Source organism: Astyanax mexicanus, chromosome 13 (assembly GCF_023375975.1).
Source record: "Astyanax mexicanus isolate ESR-SI-001 chromosome 13, AstMex3_surface, whole genome shotgun sequence".
NCBI lineage: Eukaryota > Metazoa > Chordata > Actinopteri > Characiformes > Acestrorhamphidae > Astyanax > Astyanax mexicanus.
In genome coordinates, this window is record NC_064420.1 from 5,996,642 (window position 1) to 6,023,817 (window position 27,176).

The 27,176-nt window shown below is 38.1% G+C and overlaps 1 protein-coding gene across 2 annotated transcripts; it reads right to left on the reverse strand.

Annotated features, from left to right (window-relative positions):
* Positions 1-25,945, reverse strand: csrnp2 (cysteine-serine-rich nuclear protein 2). Of its 2 annotated transcripts, XM_015601114.3 has the most exons (5): positions 25,121-25,945; positions 13,881-14,051; positions 11,995-12,257; positions 9,975-10,289; positions 1-8,577 (listed from the first exon to the last, which is right to left on the reverse strand). In XM_015601114.3, exons 2-5 carry the CDS (start codon positions 14,035-14,037, stop codon positions 7,642-7,644), a joined length of 1,671 nt encoding a protein of 556 aa, XP_015456600.3. In that variant the 5' UTR covers positions 14,038-14,051; positions 25,121-25,945; the 3' UTR covers positions 1-7,641. The 2 variants fall into 2 exon arrangements, with proteins under 2 accessions (XP_015456600.3, XP_007232634.3); XM_007232572.4 differs by lacking the exon at positions 25,121-25,945 and having other exon boundaries at positions 9,993-10,289; positions 13,881-14,344.
* Positions 25,946-27,176: the final 1,231 nt, after the last annotated feature.

Genomic DNA, 27,176 nt, shown 5'->3' on the forward strand with positions numbered 1-27,176 from the left:
TTTCTGCTTTATTTTATCTTTATTATTCACTTACATTTTTCATATAAAATTTGTGTTTTGTCTCCTCTTTAGGCAACAGTTAGCATAACAGTCACTCACGCAGGTGTGAACTCCAACCTCACTCAGTCTTCTTTAATAAGCACTGCCACTAGCAAGCTCACACACACACACACACACACACACACACACACACACACACACACACAAAAATCAGGGGGCTGGAGTTTCTTGTGGTCTTAGCAGCGGTCTCAAACTGGAGCCATAATCACAGCTAACTGTTTTAGTTAGCATATCTACGTTTTCTCAACGTTAGCTAACATTTTTAGAATGTTCAGTCTGTAGAGTTTTATTTTATTAAACGTTCTGTCAAAACGTCACTTATGTCAATGTTTTTGGAAAAAAAAAATACTTTAAATGCTTTTATAACACTGTGATAAAAAAATCATTACGTCTCATGTTTTTAGCACATTGCTGGAATGTTTTATTTGTAACGTTACAGGCTAACCTTCATGGACCCTTTTTTAAACAGTCTGTTAGCTGTATTGGTCTCGTTAGGATTGCAGCAGTTTAGCCGCAATGCTAACTGCAGGCCTCAGCACACTTGGAGCTATTGTGTTAGTCACATGCTACTTGTTTTCTGTTCTGGATTAGTTGCTAATAATTGTGGAGACGTCGTGGCTACCGTGTGGGATAGAGTACAATAAAGTTAGCTAGTCACAATGCTAACAACCAAGTAAAAATAAACAGGAATAAAATTAATGCAAATCTTTTTCTCTACAGCTGAACATTCTTTTTTTCGGGCTTAGTGATTAGCTTAGCCCCGTCTGAGACCACTGCTTCAGTGATGCATCTTTATATTTTTACATTAAGACAACAAATAAAGGCCCAAACAACATAAAATAAAACAAAATAACAAACTAATCATTCACTCACTCACATATATAAGAGACTGACCCCCAGTGCACAGCGGTGTGGTCTGTAGCAAGTGGGCCCGAAGTCTATGGAGCTAAAAAGCTGAAGCGTTTGAATCTGCATTTGGTGTTTTTGCTTTAAAATCACTTGACTTCTTAAAAAAAAAAAAAGAAATATATTTAATGGTGTAGTTTATATATTTAAAACTTGCCAATGCTTTTTCTGTGCTCTAAATGTGTATTTTGGAGTGGAGAAGGGACAAAATATTGTGTTTAAATGGTTCCATTGTGCTGGAACGACCACCCCTGATAAGCCTAAGATATTCATTCTAAAAACTAACTTACAGAAAATTTTAATTGCAATAATTAGCATTTGCTCATTGCTTTACTGAAACGTTAAAATATGGAGTGAATGATTCATGTTTCAGACATTGCACTGAGGAGATGTATTAGCAAACTTACACTTCTCTCTTCTGATTGGATAAATGCATCTCGGCTCAACTTCATTTAGCAATGTTTTGAAAAGTTTAGCCAGGCCGAAACTGTAACAATCACCACAACATTATTAGTTTTCCTTACATAACATTCCCAGCTTGATGAATACTTACATTAATGAATGATAAAAGAAATATTCCCAAAACTTTGCATTAAAACAATGACACAAGTTACGTTGCAGCGTAGGTACCAAAATATTTAAAAAGTTAGATAAAACATTCTAAGACATTCAGAAAACTTGACAGATTAAACGTTTTAAGAGTGTTCTTTGTAACGTTCAGAAAACGTTCTACTAACCAAAGATGGCTAAAAGAATGCTTCCCAGAGAAAATGATGGGATACATTGCAGTGGGGTTTGTGAGACAGATCAGTGTTAATGCAGATTTACCCAAATTTTTCAAGTTAGGAAATTTTAACTCAAAAATTTAAAATGCAGATTCTTACGAACACCCAAGTCAGCTTTTAAACTCCACAGAAGTCAGCATTTTTTGTGTTCCTTTCTTGCTACAGGATACATGCTACAGGAGGGATGTGATGGCGGCATGGACGTCTTCAGCACTAGACGAAACCAGACAAAAATCTAAATCAAAAAGTGCACACGAGGAGTCGGCACATCGACCAGTCAGTATACAAAAACGAACACCAACAAAAACAAAAATGAAAAAAACTAATTGTTTTTTTTCATATACACGGTGACGATATACAGCGAACCACTTTTTTTTTTCTTTTTTTTTTTGATTAGTCATTTGCAAAAAAAAAACAAAAAAAAAAGTTCTTATTGCAGCTCTTGCCTAAAAAGTAATGCTTGGCTAGTTACAGTAACAAGTAACGGCTTCGCTTAGCGCACTAATTAGCGCAGTTCTGGAGGATGAAGGTCTGGTTCTCCTGACGTCTTCTTTAAACAGAGTGTGATAATTAGCTTTGAAGGGTCACTATTAGCCATGTAGGGATAAATGAGGCAGAGCAGCTACACCAAGTAATCTGTAGGAGCAGTCCTTGTGCAGACGATAGCGCGGTAGCGTTCGCGGCGCTAACTGAAATTAGCAGTGTAGCTTGTAGAGCTGTAGTTCTTTCTGCTCCCGTGTCTGTGATCGGGAAACCGCCAGGTTCCGTTAGCATGAATATGTAAACCTAACACAAACAGCACCTTTTTGAAATATGACAACTGATCTTACATAGATGTATATAATTCATCACACATTCATTTAAGAGAAAAAGAAAAAAGAAAAAAAAAAGTTTCACATTACATACTTTCACGCTCATCTTCTTCACACACAGACACACACACTCTCCTTCTCTGTAGTATAGTGTGAACGCTAGGGTTGCATCGGTGTTTTCACAGTATTGACGATATTTCACATTGAACCTAAAGCATTACCAGGCTAATATTAATCATATTGGTACTAATGAACAGAATCAGAATAATAAATATGATGGAATACATACTAGTACTTCACTAGATTGCTGTTAAGGATTTAAACTAGACAGACTTAATTTTTAGACACAAGGCGATTATTTACTGACACTTGTTGAGAAGCCTTGTTAAGAATGCTACCATGCCAGGTTAGAACAGAACAGCAGGTTAGCCATGATGCTAACAGCCAGGCAAAATAGGCAAATCAGTTCACTCAGCAGCCATCTGTGCAACGTGACCATGAAACGTCAGATTACCATTTCAAAAATATATTTTAAATCAAATTCTAACAGCCAGGCTAAAGACCAGATGCTAACAGACACAGCAGATGGCCTTGGCAGTGTTGGAGCCATTTAGCAGCAATGCTAACAGCCAGCCTCTAACTTATTTATTTAACTTATTTATTTAGAGCTGGATTTTATATATATATATATATATATATATATATTATGGCCTAGAATAGTGGGTTAGCCACAGCAGCTGGTAGTGATGGAGTGCTTTAGCCGCAATGCTAAAAGCTGGCCTAAGCAGGCTTAAAGGGTGTTAGCTGCAATGCTAACTGTTTTTTCTAAACTGGATTACATGCTTATAGTTGGTGACAGTGTCTGTGAACTTTGTGTTCATTAAGGGGGCCTCCACAGTAATCCCATTTTTTTTTTGTAGCACTCTTTCCTTTTTTTTTTATTCTGCTGCCTTGCTTTTATTTTACCAATACTGGTAATAAACGATAAAAAATATAATGTCTGCAAAATGTAATTTTTTTTTTTTTTAATATCATGGTAACTTGTGAAACCAGTTACCGTCGCAACCCTAGTGCACACGAACAAAATAAGCATTTTCTTGTTGTTTTGTGTATTACGTAATAATTTAACATCACATTACTCTTTATACTACTTCGAAACAAAACACCTTGTTTAGTTTGAACGGAGTATTTTTTTTTTCCATATTTTGCAGCTAACACAAAATTAAAACAAAACAAAAAAAAATTGTGGATAGCAAATGCTCTAAAGAGCTGCTGTAATATTATCCAATATTAATAAAATAAAAAAGCTCCACAATTTGGGCCAAATGCAGAAAATAAAATATGACTTCACAATGTATAAAGTATTAAAAAAACACCAGGCATGTACTGTAGTATACTGCATGCCCCGAAGAAACAGAACATTTTTTTTTTTATGAACTGCTATTAGCACTTAAGAGACATGGCCAGCTATGGAGTAGTGCACCACAACAAACTCAACCCATAATGGAACTGAAGCAAAATCAAGTCTGTCCCAAACAACCACACCAGTCAGGACAGTGGTCCAGTGCTACAGAGAGTGTTAGGATGGTTTTTGAGGTGACCGTGTTCACGCACAAACCAAAGCTGTGATTGTGCATTTATCAGCATCAGTGCTCACCGAGGTTGAGTGTAGTGAACATATGGAAATATGAAATGTAACAAAAAAAAAAACACACGTAAACATACAAAAAACTAAATTCTTCATTAATCTGCGAAGGCCTGACGTGCAAATAAAACGTGAGGAATTTCATATCATTCACCAGAGTCAGCTTTATGATTGTAAATGACTACTTGCAATCATTTATCGTATGTCCTTGTCTTTACCACACGGCTGCGGTTAATAAATACTCACTGCCCGGTGTGGGACAGAGTAAACTGGGCAAATCTGTTTAACTAAAAACTTAAAAAGAAATACTAAGAAAGTAAAATAAACTGCAATTCTATACCAAATCACAAGGGCTCAACACCACCCATTACAGATCTTACATACAATACATGAGAACTAAAGTTTAAAGCCCTGGTTGAGCATTGTTTTGTAAAAATGTCCATTTGAAGTTAGAAAAATTATTCTCTTAATGCTTAATATTCTGATTACCATCACCTGCAGTTTGGAATAAACCTTCCACAAATATTGATAATAAGACTGATGAACCCAAGGATCTAAAACAGACTTCCTCAAACAGTATTGATCATCATGGAACACAGATATGTAATAGAGCTGCACAATATATTGTTTCAGCATAGTCTTCACAATATGCGCTTAAGCAATAGCCACATTGCTGTGCAATGGCAAAAACGAATGTTCAGTGCGAAAAAAATATTTGTATTAATTTGTGTTAATAAAAATGACTTATTCAATGACTTATTCAATCAACCAGATGGATAATATTTAGACAAATTTAGGGACGCACTGCTATATTCTGCAAGTATTGTTATGAAATAACTAAAGTTTTGGGAGAAGGAACATGCCTAAAGCACCTCCCCCCTCCCCACTGGCCTGCACTTACACTGCGTTTAAACAATCCGTGCCCGAGCATGCTTACGGCATTACTCGTTCAGCACCCCCACCATTAAAAAAGCACCCCCTGTCGAGAAAAGTGTACTGTCCTCAACTTACTAAGAAAGCAGCGCCAAAAGTCACAGTTATCTCCATCACAGAATTTGGCACAACATCGCCATGTTTGTTTACAGAAACGTTGCATCACTGGAGACATTGTTCTGTGATCGGCCACAGATCGCGCTCACACTGCATGCGTACTGTCTCCGAGTGCAAGTGAACCGTGCCCTGGTTTACATTACAATATATATTTTTTCTAATATTGTGCAGCCCTAGTATCTAATACCAAACTGATCATGAAGTGTTACCTCAGAGGATGGCTTGGTTATGCCCACACCTGTATAAAATAATGGTAATATATCTTGTAAGTATAGATGATTTGAATTTTGTGGGAAAATGGTTGCCAGATAGGTAGAAAATTCTTTTATTAGAAGGCTAATATTACCACTCACAGCAGACAGTAGCACAGTGGATGGTAATGATCATAACTGGTGGCGTCCATGTAGAATATTTTTTGGCATGTATTTTGAGATTTTAATCTTATCTTTTGTCAGCTATTCAGATCTGAAATTGATATTTCTTTCCCACCAGAGTTACATAGTGCAGTTAGAAGCGTACTGAGTCCAGAGTAAGAACAATTAAGACAATATTAATTCCATTCTTTATAGAGTAGGTGGCGTATTAGAATGATTTTGACCTAAATTCTACATAACGCTGCTTTAATCAATCAAATAGTATTTACCTCAAACTTGTGGACATTCTTTGGCACTGTATAATTCAGTGAAATGGTAAAACTGTAGAATTTTTTTGCATTATTTTGCATTTCTGAATAGAAACCTAATTTTTATACTCACTATTCTATGCATTCTATAAACAAATTCACAAAACACATGCTCAAACTGACTTTCTAAATACAGATGTGAAGTATAACCAACTTCAATTAGACTCTTAAGCATGATCTGGTGTTTGTGATCCATGATTACCTTCATTATAAAAGTGAAATTTTATATAATAATATTTCTTAAAACAGCACAGCTCTAGAGCTGAGATCTGTGATGAGTGGCATCAACATCAACTTTTTCTCAGGTTATCTGACGAGAATGTATGATCCCTGTGCAAACTAACTGCACATCCACCATTCAACCTCCTCACCTGTTCAGTTCGCCTTTAAAAAAATAATAAAAATAAACCTAGTCAAGTTTTCAACGTGCATAAAACGAGCACCTCCCTCTCCCCACCGTCTGCTTGCTCTCAGCAAACACTACAGTACATGAAACCCAAGTATTCCCAGGATTGCTGTGTCAATGTGAGCGTAAGGGATTACTGTCATAAAGGTCCTGTTTTCTTTTTTTTTTTTTTTACGTCACTGTTGAGTTTTCAGTCTCTGTCTGATACTCAACTAAAAATAAATCACCTTCACTAGTGATTAAGGCTATGTTTAAAAACGTACAAAAGTGGCCCAAATCTGAAAATTTTCTATAAATTGCACGTTTATTTTAGGCTATTTTCACATTATTTCTTTATTGTGACCTACAGTATATCTGACATGGATCTGAACAGATCATGCTCCTTAACTGAGTGATGTTCATGCGCTTCACGTGAAGTTTCGGTTTCGTCTGCTCCAATTCATTTGTTTATGCAGTTAATATATATATCTTTTAATTTTTTATTAATGAGATTGGACGAGTGTAGTCGACAGCATTGCTAACGCAATGTTAGCAACATTAGCAACATGTTTAATCGGACAGCACAGACACGGAACAATACAGTACAGCCTTAGTAATCATTTGACCCTGCAGTGTTAAAGCAGCTTAATTTCGTTAAGGGGTGACAGTCAGGCTAAATATTTATGAGGTCTTTTACCTCATATTTCTACTACTGTAGCCCTCACTCACTACTGTTGTCCATTTTCCTTTCTCCTAGATGTAAAAACTGTTTTTGGATTTGAGCCACTTTTTGTGTTTGAACATAGCCTTACAGATCTGGGCACCTTGCTCTGCTTGCTAATAGTCCCGTTTATAAACGGATCAGTGGGCTTCTGCACCAGAAACCCAAGGCATTTGTGAAGCCTCCAATGATCCACTGTTCCATCCTGAAAAAAAATGCTTATCTTCAACATAAAAAGGCCACATTTACCACCAGTATCAAAAAAAAAAAAAAAAAAAAAGTGAACTCACCCTCGTCTCGGCCCCCCCCCCGTTCTTTGCTTTCCTTTTTCCTTTTTTTTTCTTTTAGATAAATTATTATTCTATTATTTGTTTTCATTTCAATAACTTATTTGACCACAAAAAGACCTACTTCGAATACAGTGCATGCTTATCGCCACAATAACAGATACGAACTGATGTCAGTAACGTCTCCTTTTTAAAATCTAAATGGTTAACATCACACTTTCTAGTGAACGGATCTACCCTGTGCGGAGTAGGCCCTCTGGAACTTTTAATGTAAAGCTTGTGCAAAACTTCTGCAGTGTTGCTGGGCTCTAAACTTCGGGAGGAAGCTGGATTTTCTCCTCCTCCGCTGGAAGGCAAGTCTCCTCCTGGCTTTCTCTGGTGCCGGAAAGCTTTTTAGAGCCGGGCTGGACCTCTTCGGTACCTCTAATGTCTGGACACGGGGCGGGAGAAGGAGGCTCGGTGCTGAGAGCGGGGTTTTCTGCCTGGTCCTGCCTGCAGGTCTGGGCTTTGTGGTGTTTCTCAGTTCCGTCTCCTTTTCCTTCTCCAGGCTCCTCCTCCCTTTGCTCGTGGAACGTCTCTAAGGCAGCTGTTTCCACAGGGCTGAGCTGATAGTACAGCAGAGAGCCTTGCTCATTGAGCAGGTTCTGCTGGGGCGGAGCTTCGTCTTCTTCTTCTTGGTTCTCTGTGATGCAAAGCAAGGCAGTTCCACCAGGAAACCCCCCGTGGAGGAGCATTCCTTCTACACCTTCCATCTCCTCCACACTCTCCATACCCTCCACCCCAGCCTCGTTGTTTATCTGCCCGTGCAGAAGACAGAGGCTAGGGTTAGTGTCCTGTACCTCCTCTCCCTGTGCTTCCTCCTCCTGCTCCCTCCTCCTCCTCTCCAGCTCCTCGGCGCTCTGGAGATGCAGCACGGCCGTCTCGTTCTCCCTCTCCAGACTGCTGCACTGCTCCTCCAGCAGCTCCCGCTCACTCTGCACCTCCAGCGCCTCCACCTCCACCTCAGAGTCCAGAGGAGAGAGGGAGAGGGGTGGTGGAGAGGAGGAGGAGGCCAGCTCCACTCCCTCTCCACCAGAGTCTTCCTCACCAGGCCTGGAGCCCAGGATCCTCCTCTTCTCCAAGTCCAGCTTCATGATGGTGTGCAAATAGTGGGTGCGGACACGCAGAGGGTTGAACTCAATCCGACCGGCCGTGTTGCGGCAGCCGTCACGGGAGCAGCCGCACGGGAAGGACATCCGGTCCACCTGGGATACAGAGGAAGAAAAGAAAGGGATTAAGGAAAGAGAGAAATTTTTAAAAAGATGAGACAATGCAGAATAAAAAAAAAAATGAGCACAACTGGGAACAAGCTCTGTTATGGAGCGACTACCCCCTATGAGAGGGGTAAGGCACTCACACACATTGCCCGCTCTCTTTGTCTTCAAAAATGAAAGTGATTAAATTTCACATATAGTGCTTTAGAGCGATAAAAAAAAAAAAGCAGACAGAGCAACAGTTAATGCCAGGTTCAGCCAGGGTTGCCAGGTCCAGCTAAAAATCCTGCACAAAGTCCCCGTGTCAGAAGTTTAAACTAGTTTAATAAGGCGGTAACAATATAGTACATTTTAGTTTTGAACAGTTTTTAAATTAAGAATTTTTGGCAGCCACCATAAATATTAAAGTAGCCCCCCAAAAAAAGCACCTGGTCCTTTGAATTTTGGCAGCCACGACTAAAAACAATAAGCCCAGTTTGGTACTAAAACCATGAACTTTATAACACACTTGTAGCCCATATATGGGTCAACGCTGGGCCTGTACAATATTTCGATATCAGTATTTATCGCATAAGAAACGTTTCAATAACGGTGATATCATTTTTGTGGCATATCGATATGTATTATTTACAAAATCTATCTAATCTATTTTAGCGGCGTCAGTTCACTGCAGAGCTGAACACAATCAGCCTCCGTAGCCGGGCTATGTCAGTGCGTAATGACGTAATCGTACAGGCACGTAGCCAGATAGGCTAGGCTAGGCTAGGCTAAGCTAGGCTAGGCTAGGCCTGAGTCGGCTCCGCTCCGCACCTAAAATCTCCAGCGATGAAGCGAAATGGAGCAGAGCGCAGCCAAGCAGAGTTCCCAGCTTGGCTTTGACAATTTGCTCCAAATTGTTCCGGAGAGTGGAGCCGACTAGAAATGCATCTAATCTGTTCCACCACCTCAAGCAGTTTCACTACATACAAGTTATTTATAGTTGATAAAGCCTATAGGTTTGTTTATTTGACGGGAATATCATGTTCTTTTTAATATATATAAAGGCTTTTTGCATTCTTTATTCTGGTTGAAGTTTTATATAGTTTTTTGTGAGAGTAGGCTTTAAAGACTTTCAGACAGTAGTGTACAGATTTCCATTGCAGGGGTTCTTAGCAGATTTTCTAAGGTCTTCAAAGTATTTATATCGATATTGAAATTATATCGTATCGACCGAAATTAAGTAATTTATTGTGATATAAATTTTGGCCATATCGTCCAGCACTAGTCAACGCCTATTAAGAGGTTAGACAACATTTGGCATATTCTCTTTCACAAGAGTTTGTTCTTCTTTGATGGTATTAATCTTTGATGGTGTCACCCAGTCTTCTAAACAACACGGGCAAACTCACACCACAGCTGCCTCTGACCTGGCACTTGATGCCCGCCTGGCTGCAGCCACACTGGTGCGGGTCACAGTAGAAGCGGCAGTCGCAGCCGCACTCTTCTCGCGAGAGCCGGATGGCCCTCAGCTCAGTCTTCTCGCGGGCATCGATGCGAGCAATGCCAGAGGCTCGCAGCAGCGCCCGCCGCCGCTTGGTGGGCAGAGGCTGCAGGAAGAAGCAGTCGTCCACTTCAACACCTTCTACATCCAGGTCATCATCGGACACGTCATCCAGGGTCAGCAGGTCGGCCTGAGCGCACTCCACAGTCCCGTTTCGGGTCAGCTGGGGGTGAAATTATACTCAGGTAAATAAAAGGGTTGGAAAAATTTAATTTATTTATAATTATACTCTTATTAGAAGGATGAGACTTTGAATGTGACTTGTATACTATCTACTGTATTTATGTGACTAACAGATAAAACATGTTCTTTAAGGATTCAGCTCATGAAATTATTTAAGAGGGCTGCCTTATAAATTTTAATATTGTCTATATTCCAATACTTCACTGTTTACTTTAAAAATTTCAGGTAATTTGTTGCCTTAAATTAATTATACTCAAAACTCAAAAAAAAGTTATTATGCCTAAATAATAATTTTTTGTCACAGCAATAGCTTTACACTAGGGGTGTGCTGTATGGTATCGTACACAAAAATGAGTTAAGAGCTCCATAACGTGATATTCTTGAAAGCGGATCATTTTATATGCAGCACTAAATATACTACGCTTCACATTTGCATTAGATGGGATGTCCACTTTCTGCTTTCAGTGTGAAACCAGCTTAGTATGGTGCATCATCAGAGACAGCTTTTGTTTTATAGCTATGGTACATTCATTATTTGGGTAATACATCAGGTTAAACTGCACCTGAACAGCCGAGAGTACAAACAAAACAGAGTTCATTTTAACCGGACCAAATTATGCTGGTGTGAAAAGACTTTTTACAATTTACAATTAAATAGTGCACATGATGCCCAATAGTAAAATGAGCAGTGTGTGCCTATTGTAAACACTGTGTATAAACTGTTATTTTTGGCTGGCTATGCGCTCTTTACTCTCTTTATGTCTTTATAAAAATCCTGGTATAAGACCAATAAGTCTATTATGGCTAAAAAGGTAGATAAACAGTTAGACTGATTAGGTGATAAGGTAGCGGATTCAACCCTAGATCTGGCATAAGAGAAATCATTTTGACTAATTAATTAATCAGAAAAAGAACTGTTAGATTATTCAATTACCAGAATAATCATTAGACTTCCGATTGCCAGTGTTAAATGTCTATTTTTAAATAAAATAGGGTAAGGAGGATTAAGTATGAATGAGATTCAACAGCAGCCACAAGCTTCTCTGGTTAAGATCACAACATTACCCTTTAGCCTTAACGTTTAATTAAAAAAGCCCCCCCTCCCAGGGGTAAAACTGCCAAGAATAATATAAAAGATCAGTTGTAATTACCATGATCCTAGTGATCTTTAATCAAAGCGTAATCTCATTATAACTTGCTTATAAACATACTATTCTACAAATTATTTGAAAAATAAATCTCTGGAGGTGGGTGTGATTTTTACTCAAAACTATTTTAGGTTGCCAGGTCTGGAGCAGATTTTTTTTCACAGTATGTAACACAATCAGTCGATATACATCTGTCAATGTTTTTTTTATATATATATATATATATATATATATAAATTGCCCCAATGATGCTCACTGTTTGCTTGTTCCAACAAGATGCAAAAACATTAAGGCCTCTTATGAGGACAGTATGAGAATGAAAATACTGATGTCAGCTGTTAAATAAATACGTTGTGAGACTAATTATTGTTTATTGTTCATAGTTAAATTGATTAAAATTGTTTATAAAAAAAAGTATCAACATTTTTAAACAATACTCAATAATAACCTGATGATAATAATAATAATAATAACAATAACAATAACAATAATAATAATAATAATAATAATAATAATAATAATAATAATAAAAGTCACCTTCAGTTTGCGAGCGTTCAGCTTCTCCTGGCGCAGGTGCTGGCGCAGAATAATCCGGTGGCTGCTCTCCTGCTCTCGGGCAAACTCCCCAAGGGTGTAGTGGCGTATGGCACAGTGATGGCGTGCCATGCCCAGTGAGCTGCCACCCTGGCTTGGCACGCTGGTGAAGCCTTGCCTTCTGGAGAAGTAATAGACAGTCACAGCGTCGAATCGCACCCGCTTACGGCCCAGAGAGGTTTTGTGTCGTCTAAGAATAGAGGTTGCTGGGGAGGACAATTGGAAGACCGCGGTTAATTGTGGTGAACATTTTGGTCAGGAGAACAGTGTGTCTTACAGCCTGATTATCACCAGAGAGTAAACCAGAGAAGTTTAAGAAAAAGCAGTTATGTTTTCAGTAGGACTGGGCGATATATCGGGATTTAAAAAACATCGATATTTTCATATGCAATATAAGACGAGACAATATTGTGTATATCGATATAGACTAAAAGCGTGTTCAAAATAAAGTGTAGTGCGCATAGAGGAAGCTCATTCAGACGCTGTTCTCTATAAAAACAGCATGCCTCTTGTTCCGAAGCATCACCACTGGACTAAACACTGATCTTTAGAGCAGACACACCCACTCTAACCTGAACTGACCAATCAGCTCCTTCACATGGGTATGAGAATAGACACCGTTTCAGCCCAGATTTACAGAAAACTCAAACTGCACTTTTTATTTACTTTTTTTGAGCACTTTAGATGCCGTTTTCCAAAAGAACAATGTAATTATTTATATATCCCTTATGTTTAGGCTACTTTAAGTGGAAAAACAGATTTAATTTGAGGAATTTAATTTAATTTGAAATGATTTTCAGTTGTTGATTATATAAATTCTGCTAGAACTGCTAGGCTACTGTAATATACAGGATATAGCACTGAATTATAAAAGTACCAGTATAAAATTTGGAAATTTGGAACATGTCTCAAAAGTATCTTTTTGATATTACCTTATGGGATGAAAAAATTGAGATATATCTCGTATAGAGAAATCTGTGTAGATTTACATCCAGCGCTTGAAAGACTTTAAAAGAAAATGTTTTATTTAAGAATTAGAGTTTTGTTTACTTAGCTTTACAGATATTGCCACCCAGCAGGAGACCTGCTGAATTAAAAGAAAAACCTGGCGACACCCCCGTTCCTTATTAATGTCGCATAATGCGCCTTAAGTAAAAGTCTGGTGCGCCTCATGTATAAACATAGACCAGAAAATAGTTGTTAATCATAAGTGCGCCTTATAATCTGGTGTGCCTAATAGTGCGAAAAATAAGGTACTTAAACATTTATTAGTACACATTCTCAGACTTTCAAAAGCCCTCTTTCCTATTGGCTCCTTACATAATTTATTTGCATAATGGGCATGTTTCCTACCACTAGCCTACCATTAGTGTGTAGTCTTGCTATTCAGGACAACCAATAACTGGGTATTTAATTATATTTTCTATATTTGTTGACTGCCTGGCCACGGTGTTGTAGGTCATGAGCGCAGTTACTGTTTTCTTTAGTGTAAAGTGTGAATTCACGTTGGCTACGACCACACTGTATCAGCAAGTTATTTGCATTATATTTTTTTTATTTATAGTATATAGTAGAGGTACTGTACAATGATGTGAACATGAAACAATTTAATTTAAAGATTTAGAATCAAATATTGTCAAAATAAATTACAGTACATGCAATGTAAAATAAGAGTAAAATGCTGGTGAAACTAATTACTGCCTGCTAATTACTGTTATTTTACAGGACTATTTTACAGACTTTTTACAGTGTAACTCATGAAGAGCTCATTCAGCGCAGTAACATTAACTCTGAGCAGGACTTTTCTGTGTGTCTTGGTGCTATCTTACGTGTGAGGGAGGTGGAGGGAGCGTTAAGGCTGTCGCAGCTATCTGCACTGTCGCTGCTGGAGATGTCATCGTCTGAGTCTTTGGGTGTGGAGCACGGCGAGCCGCTGTCCACTTCCTCGAATCTGCGTTTCAGGCCGAGAGCCGACACTGTCTCCATGGAAACCCGACGTTCTGAGGACATGAGGCACATGCTTAGTTCAGCCCACTGACGGACAGATAAATGAGATTCAGATCAGACACTTAACAGTCAAAGTCAGGCACCACCGACCGGTCAAAACAGAAACCAGGATGAATTCATACTTTATAACATTAAAATAATCATATACAGGGGTTGGACAATGAAACTCAAACCTGGTTATAAACCACAATAATTTAGTTCTGGTGGAAACAGTTGGTGGAGAGTTGAGGTGCACACTGAATTCTGCTGTGATTTGAGCAGCTGTGGTTTTACATTTTTTGGATACAATCCGGGTTAGCACCTGAACATCCCTTTCAGACAGCTCCTCTTACAGCGTCCACAGTTAATCCTGTTGGATGTGGTTGGTCCTTCTTGTTGGTATGCTGACATTACCCTGAATACCGTGGCTCTTGATGCATCACAAAGACTTGCTGTCTTGGTCACAGATGCTCCAGCAAGGCGTGCACCAACAATTTGTCCTCTTTTGAACTCTCCTCTTTTGTCTCTCATAATATTGTGTGCATTGCAATATTTTGAGCAAAACTGTGCTCTTACCCTGCTAATACAATCTTCACACTCTGCTCTTACTGGTGCAATGGGCAATTAATGAAGATTGGCCACCAGGCTGCTCCAATTCAGCCATAAAACCTCCCACACTAAAATGACAGGTGTTTCAGTTTCATTGTCCAACCCCTGTATGTAATATTGATGTGTTTCATTTATCTTAAAGATCTCCACTTGAATGTGTAACTAAGCTGCAAAAAATAGGCAACAAAACTTTCCAATACAAAATGTGTTTTATCACAGCCCAGTACTGCAGAAGCTGAAACAACAATGATGTGATTAACAGGAAACACAGGCTGTAAAGTCCTAAAGGAAAGTGTAAATCATCATCAGCAGGCTTCAGGGGTTCAGTCTGAAGTTTCTTCTGAGCGTCAACAGCAGGCTAAATACAGGGAATTCAAAACTGGTTGAGTAAAGGTGAACAGGAAACAGGAAACCACTGACAACCTTCAACCCCCTCACAGAAAGAAAAAAAGTGTTTAAAGCTAACGACTGAAGAGAAGCTTTACTGTGTAAAATATTACTTTAACTACAGATCAGTTCCAATCAGCCCAACTGTCTACACGAACACATGGCTAAAAGGCAGCTACATCTCAAGACTTTGATTTTAATTAGTGATGGGATGATTAAACTTTTTTTTTTTTTAGTTCCAATCCGATTCCGATATAAAACTGCCGATACCGATACAAATACCGATACTTTTAGTTTATTATTAGTACTATTATTAAGGTAACATAATGAAGCAAAAACAGACCACACAGCCCTTTGAAGAGTATACACAAGTGCATTTAGATTTAATGTAAATCATTAATGTAAAGTCATTTATTTGACACTCAATAGTTTCCTTTATATTAAATGTTTTTCCAAACTGAATTAACCACTGTTTTTTAATAACAGATTGTTTTCTTAGTGCTGGTTAGAGTGGGTAGGATTTGTGGTTTGATATTAGATGCAATTTATGGCTGTAGTTCACTTGAGATTACATTAGTTATTACATTCACAATGCCGGAATGGAGCTGTAGGTTCAGTGCTAGCTAGGCAACAGACTGTAGATGATAATGGAGATTGCTAACAGCTAACTGGCGATGCTAACTGTATTTCCGAACTAAATTAATCACTGTTTTTTAATAACAGATGGGTGTGTGTGTGCTGGTTAGTGTTTGTAGATGCTGAGGTTTTATAGGATATGTGGATTATGACTATAGTTTACTCCAGTCTGTAGTTAATACCTTTACAATACCGGAATGCAGCTGCTGTCAGTTCAGTGCTAGCTAGGCTAACAGACTGCTGGTGTTAATCTGTTCACCCCTCGAACGATACAAATATTACATGTAGCTGTTTTGCTGTTCAGCGTTTCCCAAGACACACAGTTAAAGTTTGCACAGTCAGCCACAGACTGAAGCTGCAGGGGGTTCAGGTTAAACGGTGAAAACTGGAATCCAGATCAGTGACGCGTTTCCTGGTTTATTGTCCAGCTCAAGCTGCGGACTGGAGTATGGATCGGTAAGTGGATCGGTAAGTAGATCGGACGCGCTTGCCCGATATTCGATTAGTCGAATTACGTCAATATTGGCCCCGATACCGATACTGTATCGGATTGGTTCCATCTCTAGTTGTAATAAGTCAGTAACGGAGCACCAGGGGTTCATACTGTTAGAATATTGTATAACAGATGTGAACAGAACAATGAATTAGAGCTGGGCGATTAATCGATTTTATCAATTAATTTGAATTTACAGTTAAGGACGATGTGTTTTTATGAAAATCGATTTTCTTTGAGTTTCAGTTTAGTTGTGGGCTCCTGTACTTCAGAGTGAGCTTAGCCCCTCCCTCCCTCCCCCCATCATCACCCATGCAGAGCCTAGTCTCAGAGCATGTGAGGATGCCAAAAATAGCATCCATGATGATGAAAGGAAAAACTATTAAACAAAAATATATATAATTATATATTTATTAAAATATCTCTTACACTTTCACACTCTCTCACACACCTCTCTCATTCAATCTCTCCCATTCTCTCTCTCACTCTTCTTCTCTCACTTTTTCTGTTATTATATCCTATACTCAGTGTCTCTCTTTCACTCTTCCAATCTTACGCTCTCTCACTTGCTGCTTCTCTATACACATCCCTATTTCTCTCTCTCATTAAGTATTAAGTCTCTCTCTCTTTCTCTCATTCACTCATTTTCTCCTTCACACATGCACTTTCTTGCTCTCTTACACTCCCATTTTCTATCACATCTCTTTCTCTCTCTTCCTCTGTCTCACCCTTAATCGCTCCTTCTCACACTTTCCTTCTCTCCGTTTCTCCCGGACATCTTTATTTCTCTCTCTCATTTAGTTTCTCTCTTTCGCTCATCCACTATTTTCTCATTCAATCTGTTTTTCACAGACTCACTCTCTTGCTCTCTCTCACACACACTCTTTCTTCCTCTCATGACAAACCTCTTGGAAATCATCAATTCTGAAAACATTGCCATGGCAACGAGAAAGGCGCAGTTTACAGAAATGGCCTTGGGACAACCGTTTCTGTTTTTGCCCCTCCCTCCCCTTCTCTTTCCACTAAAATCAGCAGAAAGGTTTAAACAGTAGGCCAGCCCAGCCCCCGCACACTACACACGGCCAGTCTAACAGCAGCAGAAGGGGTCAGGCAAGGCCAGGCCAGGCGTTTGATGGAATCGCCTCCTCAGTCTGAGGAACTGCAGGAGTCCAACAGCAGCTTTTCAGCTGCTCCACGTCTGATTTTCCTACTGATTAAGCAGCAGTTCAGTCACTGGCTTTCACTGAAGGACAAAAAGAGTCCACCGCGGTAGCGGAAGAGCCCTGCAGTCTCCAGAGCCACAAAAGAAACACTGAGGTAAAAAACGGGAGGAAAGAAAAATAAAGTCACGGTACGAGGGACTCAAACTGGTTTACACAATTGGTACAAGATGGTTCATCTTTTGAGAACTATTTAAATCTGACAGTGTTTTAAAGTGACGTAACATTTCTAGCATGTACAGTGGGGGGCTTTGCGGTGCAGGAAACTCACAGACCAATCTCAAGAGTTGTAAATATGCCGAAGTTGCTCCTCAGCCAATAAGATCTGTACAGATTTGAACTAGTGATGTGCATATGTGACACAGAAATATCATGATATTAAAAATCCATATCATGAAAATAGGGATGTTCTGTCTTAAAAGTAGTCCATTATTTACTGCGAAGCTTTAAGTGTATTTATTGTAGAATTGTTTTAGTTTGCAGTTTATATGCATTAAAATATTCTGCAATGTTTTTTGCTGCATTATATTATTTTATGCTAGATTATTTATTTTGCCACATTATGATTATACTGTTATACTCTTATACTATATTCCTGAAATTAATGAATTATTTTTCTGTTTTCCTATATCGCCAGGTATATAGTCATTGCAAAAACACCCTGAAATATCGTGATATTATTTTAGAGCCATATCGCCCACCCCTAATTGTAACATCTAATTGCATTATCGCCGATTAAATTTTTTGTCCATATCATACACCCGTATCCTAATTTCGTGTTTACTTATCTATCCATTTCATTTTCTTAAAGCAAGGGCAACCAGTTGACACTGTGCCAAATAATATCTATGGCCATTAAACAAAACAGCTTCATCATCAGAAACATAAAAAACTGCTGCCAAACACATCAGTTAAAAAAATCCACATTAATAATGATTCCAGCAGACGGAGGAATGAATAGAGAAGTTTGCAGCAGTGATTTGATTCATGACCATGCGTCCAACACACACAATACACTGCCTTTAAATGAACTGCAGCCACAGAAACAAGAGATGCACTGATCACAACACTAGCATGATCTGATCTCTACCTGCTCCAGACTGTGTAACTTGTGTTATTGCAATCATTCTTAAGGTTATAATCGCGTATTGTTGCATTTAAATAATGGTAATCATTTACGGACTACATGAGAGCTTTTAACACTTTGATTACTTTGATTGTAATTAGAGTTGCTCAATTTTGAAAAACATTTTTATTGTTCTGCAATATATACCTCAAATGTGAGGTATATATGCTTTAATATTGCACTCCAAATATGGGTGGGAATCACAGAGCATCTCACAACACAATATTATCACAAGAAGTTACCCACGATAATGATGATATCACAATACTTTGATTCTGCGATACTCAATACAAATCAAAAGACAATCTCAATAATTAGCACTATCAAAAATGTTTTGTTTTTATACAGATTAAATACACCAAATATTAACTACTATTTAAAAACAGAAAATATTTTTTACCAGACCACAATATACTGGCTATGGGTATAAAATAGGGGTGTGCCTTAACGTATCGTACACAATAATATCGCCAACATTTTTGAATATCGTGAACGATATTATACCCCGAAATATCGTGCCAGATCACCCACCCCTAATTATCCCATTAGGATACTACTTTTTTCCAGTTTGTAGCAAAAGAAATATTCACACTATTTGAATTACCCATTATATATATATATATATACACACTAGCGACAAATTATATCTGTCCAGGATCATTTATTTTACTTTAATCCTGGATATATGGAGATATTTGGAGTGCATTGTTAGTATCTTCACATTCCGAATCATTCAATTATGTTACAAATCTGATAAAATCCTTGTAGATTTTAATATCTTAGTTAGGGGGTGTGCTATATCATATCGTATGCAATAATAAAATGAAAATTTTAAAGTTTAATTTTGTTGCAGTAGTGTATCCTTGAAATATTCTTTTTAATTAAGTGTTTTGTCATATCGCCAAGAGTATCTTTATCGTGAAAATACCAGGAAATAGTGTGATATTATTTTAGGGCCATATCGCCCATCCCTACTCTGCACGGTTACTGGGTTTGATGAAGCTGCTCATCATTGAATCAAGTGAATCAAGCAAACAAGCTAATCTAATAAAAAGACCTCACTGCTTGGAGTGTGTTAGCTCCAATGCTATTTGTTTTTCAAGCTGAATTAACCACTGACTTGTGAGTATTGTTTTAATACAATGTCAGGATATCGAATCAGTATCGGTATTGAGATATTAAAGCAGGTATCATAATTAAAGTCATAATTTTGGTATTGTGACACCACTATTCCAAAATCATCTCCCAAAAATCACACTTTATAATCAATCAGTTTCCATCCTGTGACTTTGTGTCCCGTGACTTTTGGCATCTCTGTGTACAACTGAGCAATAAACATTGAAGTAAAGGTGAAGCTCTGAAAGCTAGACTGAATATAAATGATCGGCTGCTTTGGTGGGGCAAGGTTTACAGTTACAGTCTTCTTGTCCCTATTGAATGACTCAACCATTAATCTTGATTTGTCGCATCGTGACTTTCACACCTGGAAGAATCAAAGACCTCCTATATATCTTGACTCCTGTTCTACTAATGCTCTCCACAGCATGATTACACTGATCTACTGCAGCAGTATGTAATCTAAAGTGGAACACGGTGACTGATACAGGGACACAGAGACCCTGACAATGAAGTATGGGCTACAGCACCCTCAATATTAATACTGTGAACCACCTTAAATGCAGAGAACTGACAACGCCATGTAATGTCGTTGTCAGTCAGTCAGAAACAGATGCTGTAAATACTGTAAAATATCTCTTACAACACCAGGCCAATTTATATAGGTTGATGTAGCTTTATTCACCTAAAACTTACAAAAAATTTATATGCTACATGCTAGATGTTATTTTAATGGCTCAGAATTGGCAGATTCTAATATTCTGCTATTCAAATTCTTATTCATGCATAGTAATTTGCACATAATCCAATTAAATATGATTTTTTTCTCACAGTTTTACAGTACTGATTTCTTCTTTCAATATACTTTCAATATAATAAGAACTGCATTACTATATTTTATTATTTGTTTTCAGTATACATCTTTTCATTTGTATTATCTTCTTCCGGGGCTTTTATTATGAAGGTCAAAATGGCAAATTAACCATTCAACTGGTGATTAACAATTTTTTAAGACGAATTAATAATAGCTGATGTTTGATAACAGATGGATGGCAATGTGCTAGTTAATTAATAGATTTTGTGGTTGTATTTCACCGCAATCACTCTTCTCTGAGCGTAGAATAGGCGGGTATAAAATCAGGTCAGTCTGAAAAAAGCAGAGCCAAGCCCAACCTGACCAAGGCTATCATAGTGCCACCCTCTCTTACAGTCTGATTAACTAGAACCGGCAAACTATTTACTATAAAAAAAAGCTACAAAGTTCAGCTAGAGACTGAAGCAGCTTCTCTGTGTACAAGCTGCGTGCGTTACCATGGTAATGTAAACAAACGATTATTTGCCATTATACCACAGTTGGTTCCGACCCTGCAATGTGATTGGCTGAGAGGCGTTCTATGAGTGCCATTATCAGCTGGTAAAGCAGTGTAACCGAAGCTCTCCATGTATTACTCCACCACATACAGGTAACCTAGAAACGATGCAGCGCTTACAAGCCAAACAGCGCAGCTACAAACATGTAGCATAGTGGATATAAACTATGTTTATATCCAAACAGATAATATTTTCTTGTTCTTGTTGGAACTGTGGTATAACTGTGGTATAAACTTGTATGTGGCGGAGTAATACATTAAGAGCTGTCAGCCATGCATGTTGATCAGAATATTAGTACCAAGCCCACACAGTTCTGAAGACTCTGAAGAAGCCTAAAGATTGCATTTGGTGCATTTGTGCGGTGCGCGTTATTATTTTCTGGTTTGTGTTTTCATTAAACTCGACTGAGTGGTGGTTAGTTTTGTACAAATGTAAATCTGCAGTTACACTCACTGCTGCATGTGTTTATTAAACGACTACATTTAACACAGTTTTCACTTGTTTTCCAGTGTTGTTTTCACCTGTACTTAATTTAACAGTAAGACCTGCCTGGGTAAAGCTACTGTTAGCTTAGCGGGTTAGCCGATTCACCAGAGAAGCTAAACACGTTAGCTGGATTTCTGAGTTCTAAACCCGACTGGGGCGCTAAGCTAACCTCCGCTAGCATGCTAAGATAAACCCGGCAGGCGTGCTAGCAGCGTCAGGCGGTCGTACAGTGTAAAAGGTTTACCTGTTAGATGGAATAACTGTAGATTTACCTGTAACCTGTGATTTAATGTGTAAATAGTGGAATTGATGCTCGTGTTCTCTATGAAGCCCTTAATTTTCATTATTTTGATCCCAGGGACAAACTCGATTACCGGCCAATGGGAGAGACACTTTTAAGGTGGAGAAGAGCTCTGCTAAGACCGTATGGAGGCAGTGTTAGCTCCTCTTATAAAGTGTTTTTACGTTGAATTTAATAAAGTTTTCTCTCTTAACATTATACATTTAGCTTGTTGTCTTTTTATTGTCACTTTGCTTATTGTAGTATCTTCCGAGCTAGTGGGTCTGGGTAAATTTCACTTTCACTTTTATTTGCAAATAACTAAAATGTCAGTATACATGTTCATACAGCGTTGTTGAAAATTATGGCTTTTGAAGCCTCATTAACGTTCTGGAACTACGTTATGTTTTTACCACATCTAAAGATTTAAGTTATGTGATTTATTGTAACAAAAAATCATTTTTTGTGTTAAGTCTACATAATGTAAACACTAATTTTAACAATGGAAGTTTGAGTGTTTCTTGTATAATTACAACATTTCATATTCAAACTACCATTTTAATTGTAACTGAAATTACCTTAAATTAATCTATATTGAATCGAATCAGGACCCTATGAATCAGAATCTAATCACACTGGGAAATCAGTAGTGATACCTACCCCTAAATGATATTGGGCAGATGTATCTAAATAGCTGGTGTAAATACAGTGCAAAGTAATTTTGTGTCATTTATGTGACTCTACACATCCTGCAATGTGACTGTAAATTCACACATTGTGATGATGCTGGAAAGATATATTTTGCACCCATATTATGATGTAAACAGAAGTGGCACAATTTATACTCATGCCAGGTGAGATTATAAAATGTCCAACTGAAATGCTGGTAATGCTAATACTATTACACACACACACAGTTTATGGCCTGTTTTGAAGTGACCCAAGTGAAAGCCAGTACATTACATTACATTACATTGCATTCAGCAGAGGCTTTTATCCATTTGACTTACAAATAATGATCTACATTAGCAATAGAGGACATAGCAGTTCAAGGCAAAAACATTTTTGACAGGGCCTAAAGGAGGCCAAAGGGGAATAGTAGGGCAGAGGAGGAATGAAAGAGGAGCAGGAAATGAGGTTAAAAGTTCTCTGAGTTAAATTAACTATTAATAACTAGTCCGACTAGTAATAACTTGTCTGACACTCCTCATCAGTGTGTAGTCATTCCCCCAGGCAACCTTATAAACTCGTAGATCATATATTATGATTATTTGCCTGGCCTCTGTGTTGTAGGCTGTAAGAACAAGCATAATTGTCTGAGCTGCTGTGTTGGCTGTGTGAAACACTGTCCATTTCATAGGATTTTCTTTCTCAATGAGTATTTCAAATCTAATTTTTTCTTATAATAATTCAAAAAGACGACCAAGGATGCACTGATGTGGGAATGTATCAATAAATCTCTGCTGTATTTCCCCACTATTAGTCTGCGCTGGACACAGAATGGGCGGGGCAAAAAGTGGGTCAGACTGACGTCAGCAAAACCCAGACCAATCACTAGGCAGAATCACTAATATGGCTCTGCCCTCTCTTTGAGTCTGAGCAACCGAAACCAGCGACCTGGTGAGCTCTTGGTTAGCAAACATCTTACCTAACAAAAGATTAAAAACAGCCAGAGAATGGACCAGCTTCACCAGTGAGGGCTGTGTACACGGTCATGGTAACGCCTATATGCTTTACATATATTTTAATTATATTTTACATAAATGACTATGGCTGCACCTATGTGGGAATTCTGGGGGCGATGCTGATATTGAATATTACACGCACAAATCTTCCATTGCCAATATACATATTTCTATCATACAAAGAAACTAGACACTAAAGAAACTGGTCAAATCATATAATTTTAAAACTAATGCAAATAAATAAGTATAAAAGTTAAGTAATAAATGAATCAATCATTTTTAAAGTAGTCAGTAGACAGTGTATCCAATTGTAGTAGTAGTAGTAGTAGTAACACCTCTTGGTCCTTTTCCAGTGTTGTGCCAAATTCAGCACCCCAACCAGAAAAAGTACCCCTACTTGTGAGGGGGTGCAGGTGACATGGTTCTTTTTCTTCAGTTCTTACAAGTCACCATAGCTTAGAACAGTGTCTTTGGTATTTCCAATTTTCGCACATATTTGTAAGTAAAGTTAAATCCAAGAAGAAGAGGTGCTTTTCCTGGCGGCGTTGTTGAATTTGGCACAACATCGGAATACAATAAATATATCCACGGTATCGGCTTAAAATATAGGCCAAATGTGTTGATGATTCTTTAAAAAAGAAGAAAAAAAAAGCAATAATTGGCTGATACTAGGGATACTAGCCATAAAACAGTGAAAGGTTGTCAGCCGTTAAGCATCCAACATATCAAAATGCATACAACATGTTAATAAGGCAATATGTGCATCGATTCTTAGAGTAAAACAAATTGTATTGGTAGGCCTGTCACAATAAATACATTATCGGCTTACTGTACAATAAATGGACATAAAAAAGTAAGGAAAAAAAATAAGACACCTTAAAAATTAGTTTCTTCGATTTAACCTAATTGAAATCCTCTGGAATATAATCAAGAGGAAGCTGGATGATCACAAGCCATCAAAGCAAGCTCAACTGCTTGAATTTTTGCACCAGTAGGGGCATAAAGTTATCCAAAAGCAGTGTGTAAGACTGGTGGAGGAGAACATGCCAAGATGCATAAAAACTGTGATTAAAAACAAGGATTATTCCACCAAAAGATTTCTGAACTCTGAGTTTGTTTTCTTTGCATTATTTGTTATTTCAGCCATTTCGCATTTTCTGCTAATAAATGCTCTATATGACTATTTTTATTTAGAATTTGATAGCAATGTACGTAGTTTATAGGATAAAACAACAATGTTCATTTTACTCACATACACATACCTATAAATAGCAAAATCAGAGAAACTGATTCAGAAACTGAAGTGGTCTCAATTTTTTTTCCAGTGCTGTATTTCACAGTAGATTTTATGGGTATAAGGGTATACAGCAGAAAGCTACTATCATTTCTACAAGCAGAAACTGCATTACAGAGACCTATAATTTTAGTAGTGATGGTTTTACCCATTTTTGGAACCTAAGGTTTAAAATCTAAGGGTTAAATCAGCCTGCCATATGCATTCACTGTATGACAAGGCAAATCCTGCTGGGCTGTGCAGAGCAGCCAGTCTCTCAGTCTGTCCAGAGTAATTACCCTGCTCCTGCTGCTGCTGCTGCTTTTCATAGGCTGGGCTACAGACAGGGGAAGCCAGGCTAGCTGGGGTGAAACACAAAACCTATTCAGAGCCTTCCTTACCTTGGGTGGAAACAGAGAGCCTTTAGCCAGCAATGCCGCCACTCCTTCCTGGCTGTTTGCTGGAGATATTCCTTCTTTTTTTTCTTTTTGGAATAATAGCCTGCTTTTTACTGTTTTATTCCAGTAGAGAGGGTGTCAGATGAGAGACAAAGGCAAAGACTTTAGCCCACAGAAAATGGATTCATCAGTGAGGGGGAAGAAGGCTGCTTTTCACAGGGTTTATAGAGCAGCTAGTGTACGTTCCTAGCCTAGATCATCTGCCAGTCATTAGGCTATTTTAGACCATAATAAATAGGTTATAACCTAGCTAACTAGCTTACTAACTAGGTTAGCTATTCTGTTTAGGGAGGAAGCTAGCCAGCGTTAACTAGCTACGTGGTTCTACCTTAAATGTTAGCTAGCACTAGCTAAATAACTACCTCAAATGATGATTCAGTGTTTTAGGCAATGGCTGCAAAACACAGAATTCAGCAAATGTTCCTAGCATTAGGTTAGCTATGAGGACATTTACCCCAGAACAGACACCAACAATAGCTTAAAGCAGGCTGTAGACTGGAGCTCTAGTTAGCTGGTCTAGCTCTGGTCGCGTAGCTAGCTTCAGGTTAAAGGACCAAACCAGGGCAGAGTCTCTCCGAGTCCGGGTTCGTGAGCGCTACAGGCGGGCTGCTGTCGTCCTCAGAAAGCGCTCTGCAGGTTAACAGTGTGTTCGGGCTGTGAGGGAGGGCATGCCGGGGTTAAAGCGGCGGCTGGGTGGAGCAGTAGTTAGTTATTGGCTCGGACTCAGACCCGGCTGGGCCTCCGCTCTGCCCCGGTTCAGTGCGATGTAACAATAGAGTAAGGAATGCCTCACACTGCCCATATATACGGCGCCGCGCGTCACGCGCACGCAGCACCGCACCACGGGCTGCTGGGTAATGTAGTTCGCGCATGCCCTTTGTTAAAACGACCACAACGCAGGAAGCGATGAAGCATAAAATATTCTCCAGCGTTTATTTTATTCTACGTTATTATTTTTTGGTCTTTGGTCCTTTATACATGAGAAGAATAGTGTTTTACTTTTTTGTATATCTATCTATCTATCTATCTATCTATCTATCTATCTATCTATCTATCTATCTATCTATCTATCTATCTATCTATCTATCTATCTATCTACACAATAAAATTGTGTAACATTTACACTAGATAATGTGTTAACTACCTATCTAAAAATAAATAAATAAAATGCACACTTTATGTGTGTAGAGATTACCCCATATATTTTCAGATTTTATGTGTTTTGGTTTTAAAAGGTGTAAATAAATGATCCCTTGGTTTTAAATTGTTGTATATGTTTATGAGATGAAGTGGTGACAATAAAACTATTTTCAAGAGAGGAAAAAAAGAGCAAGTTACCATTTTATTATATCTTTCCTATGCTATGTATGAACATTAATTACAAAAAAAAAACAATACCCACTTCCGAATCTCTTCAAGGATTTTGTCACCACCAGAAGGCCAAACAAACAGATTCAGAAGCAATTGAGAAACACAAAAATGTTTCTACAGTTTACAGTAGAATACAGACAGAAACATGGGCCAGGCAAAAATTCCTATCCAATTTTAGGTTTGAAACTAGTTTATTTACTTACTGTAGTAAGCTACATTTTAGTTTTTGGACTATTTGGGTCTTTCTGATCCCAAATGGAAAGGACAAGTTTTATGAGCTTGTTGTTTTTTGCTCAACGACTTCCTGTACAAAGATTCAAAGACAGAAGTTTATTTTTTTTTGTAATCCAAAATAGCTAAGGATCATTAAAAATGCACACCAAGTAAAAGTCTGAATCTCAGGTAACGATAACATTTTGGGCAACACTTTACAATAAGTGTTAACTAATAGTACTTACAAAAAATGTCTCTCAGCCAATTATTAAATGACAATAGTTGACATTATTAATCAGTACAACATTTTGATTTTGATTTTGAATTTTATATTTTTTACAACGTTCTAAAACATTAAAATTGAGTACTGTTTAATAATGTCTTAATCAGTGTCAATTAATAACCCAGGCTTCAT

Coding starts and splice junctions, on each gene's coding strand:
- csrnp2 (XM_007232572.4), bottom strand. CDS start 14,070: ATGTGCCTCATGTCCTCAGAACGTCGGGTTTCCATGGAGACAGTGTCG. Junction 12,258..13,880: donor TCCCTCCACCTCCCTCACAC/GTAAGATAGCAC, acceptor TGTCCTCCCCAG/CAACCTCTATTCTTAGACGA. Junction 8,578..9,992: donor AGGCGGGCATCAAGTGCCAG/GTCAGAGGCAGC, acceptor TCTGTATCCCAG/GTGGACCGGATGTCCTTCCC.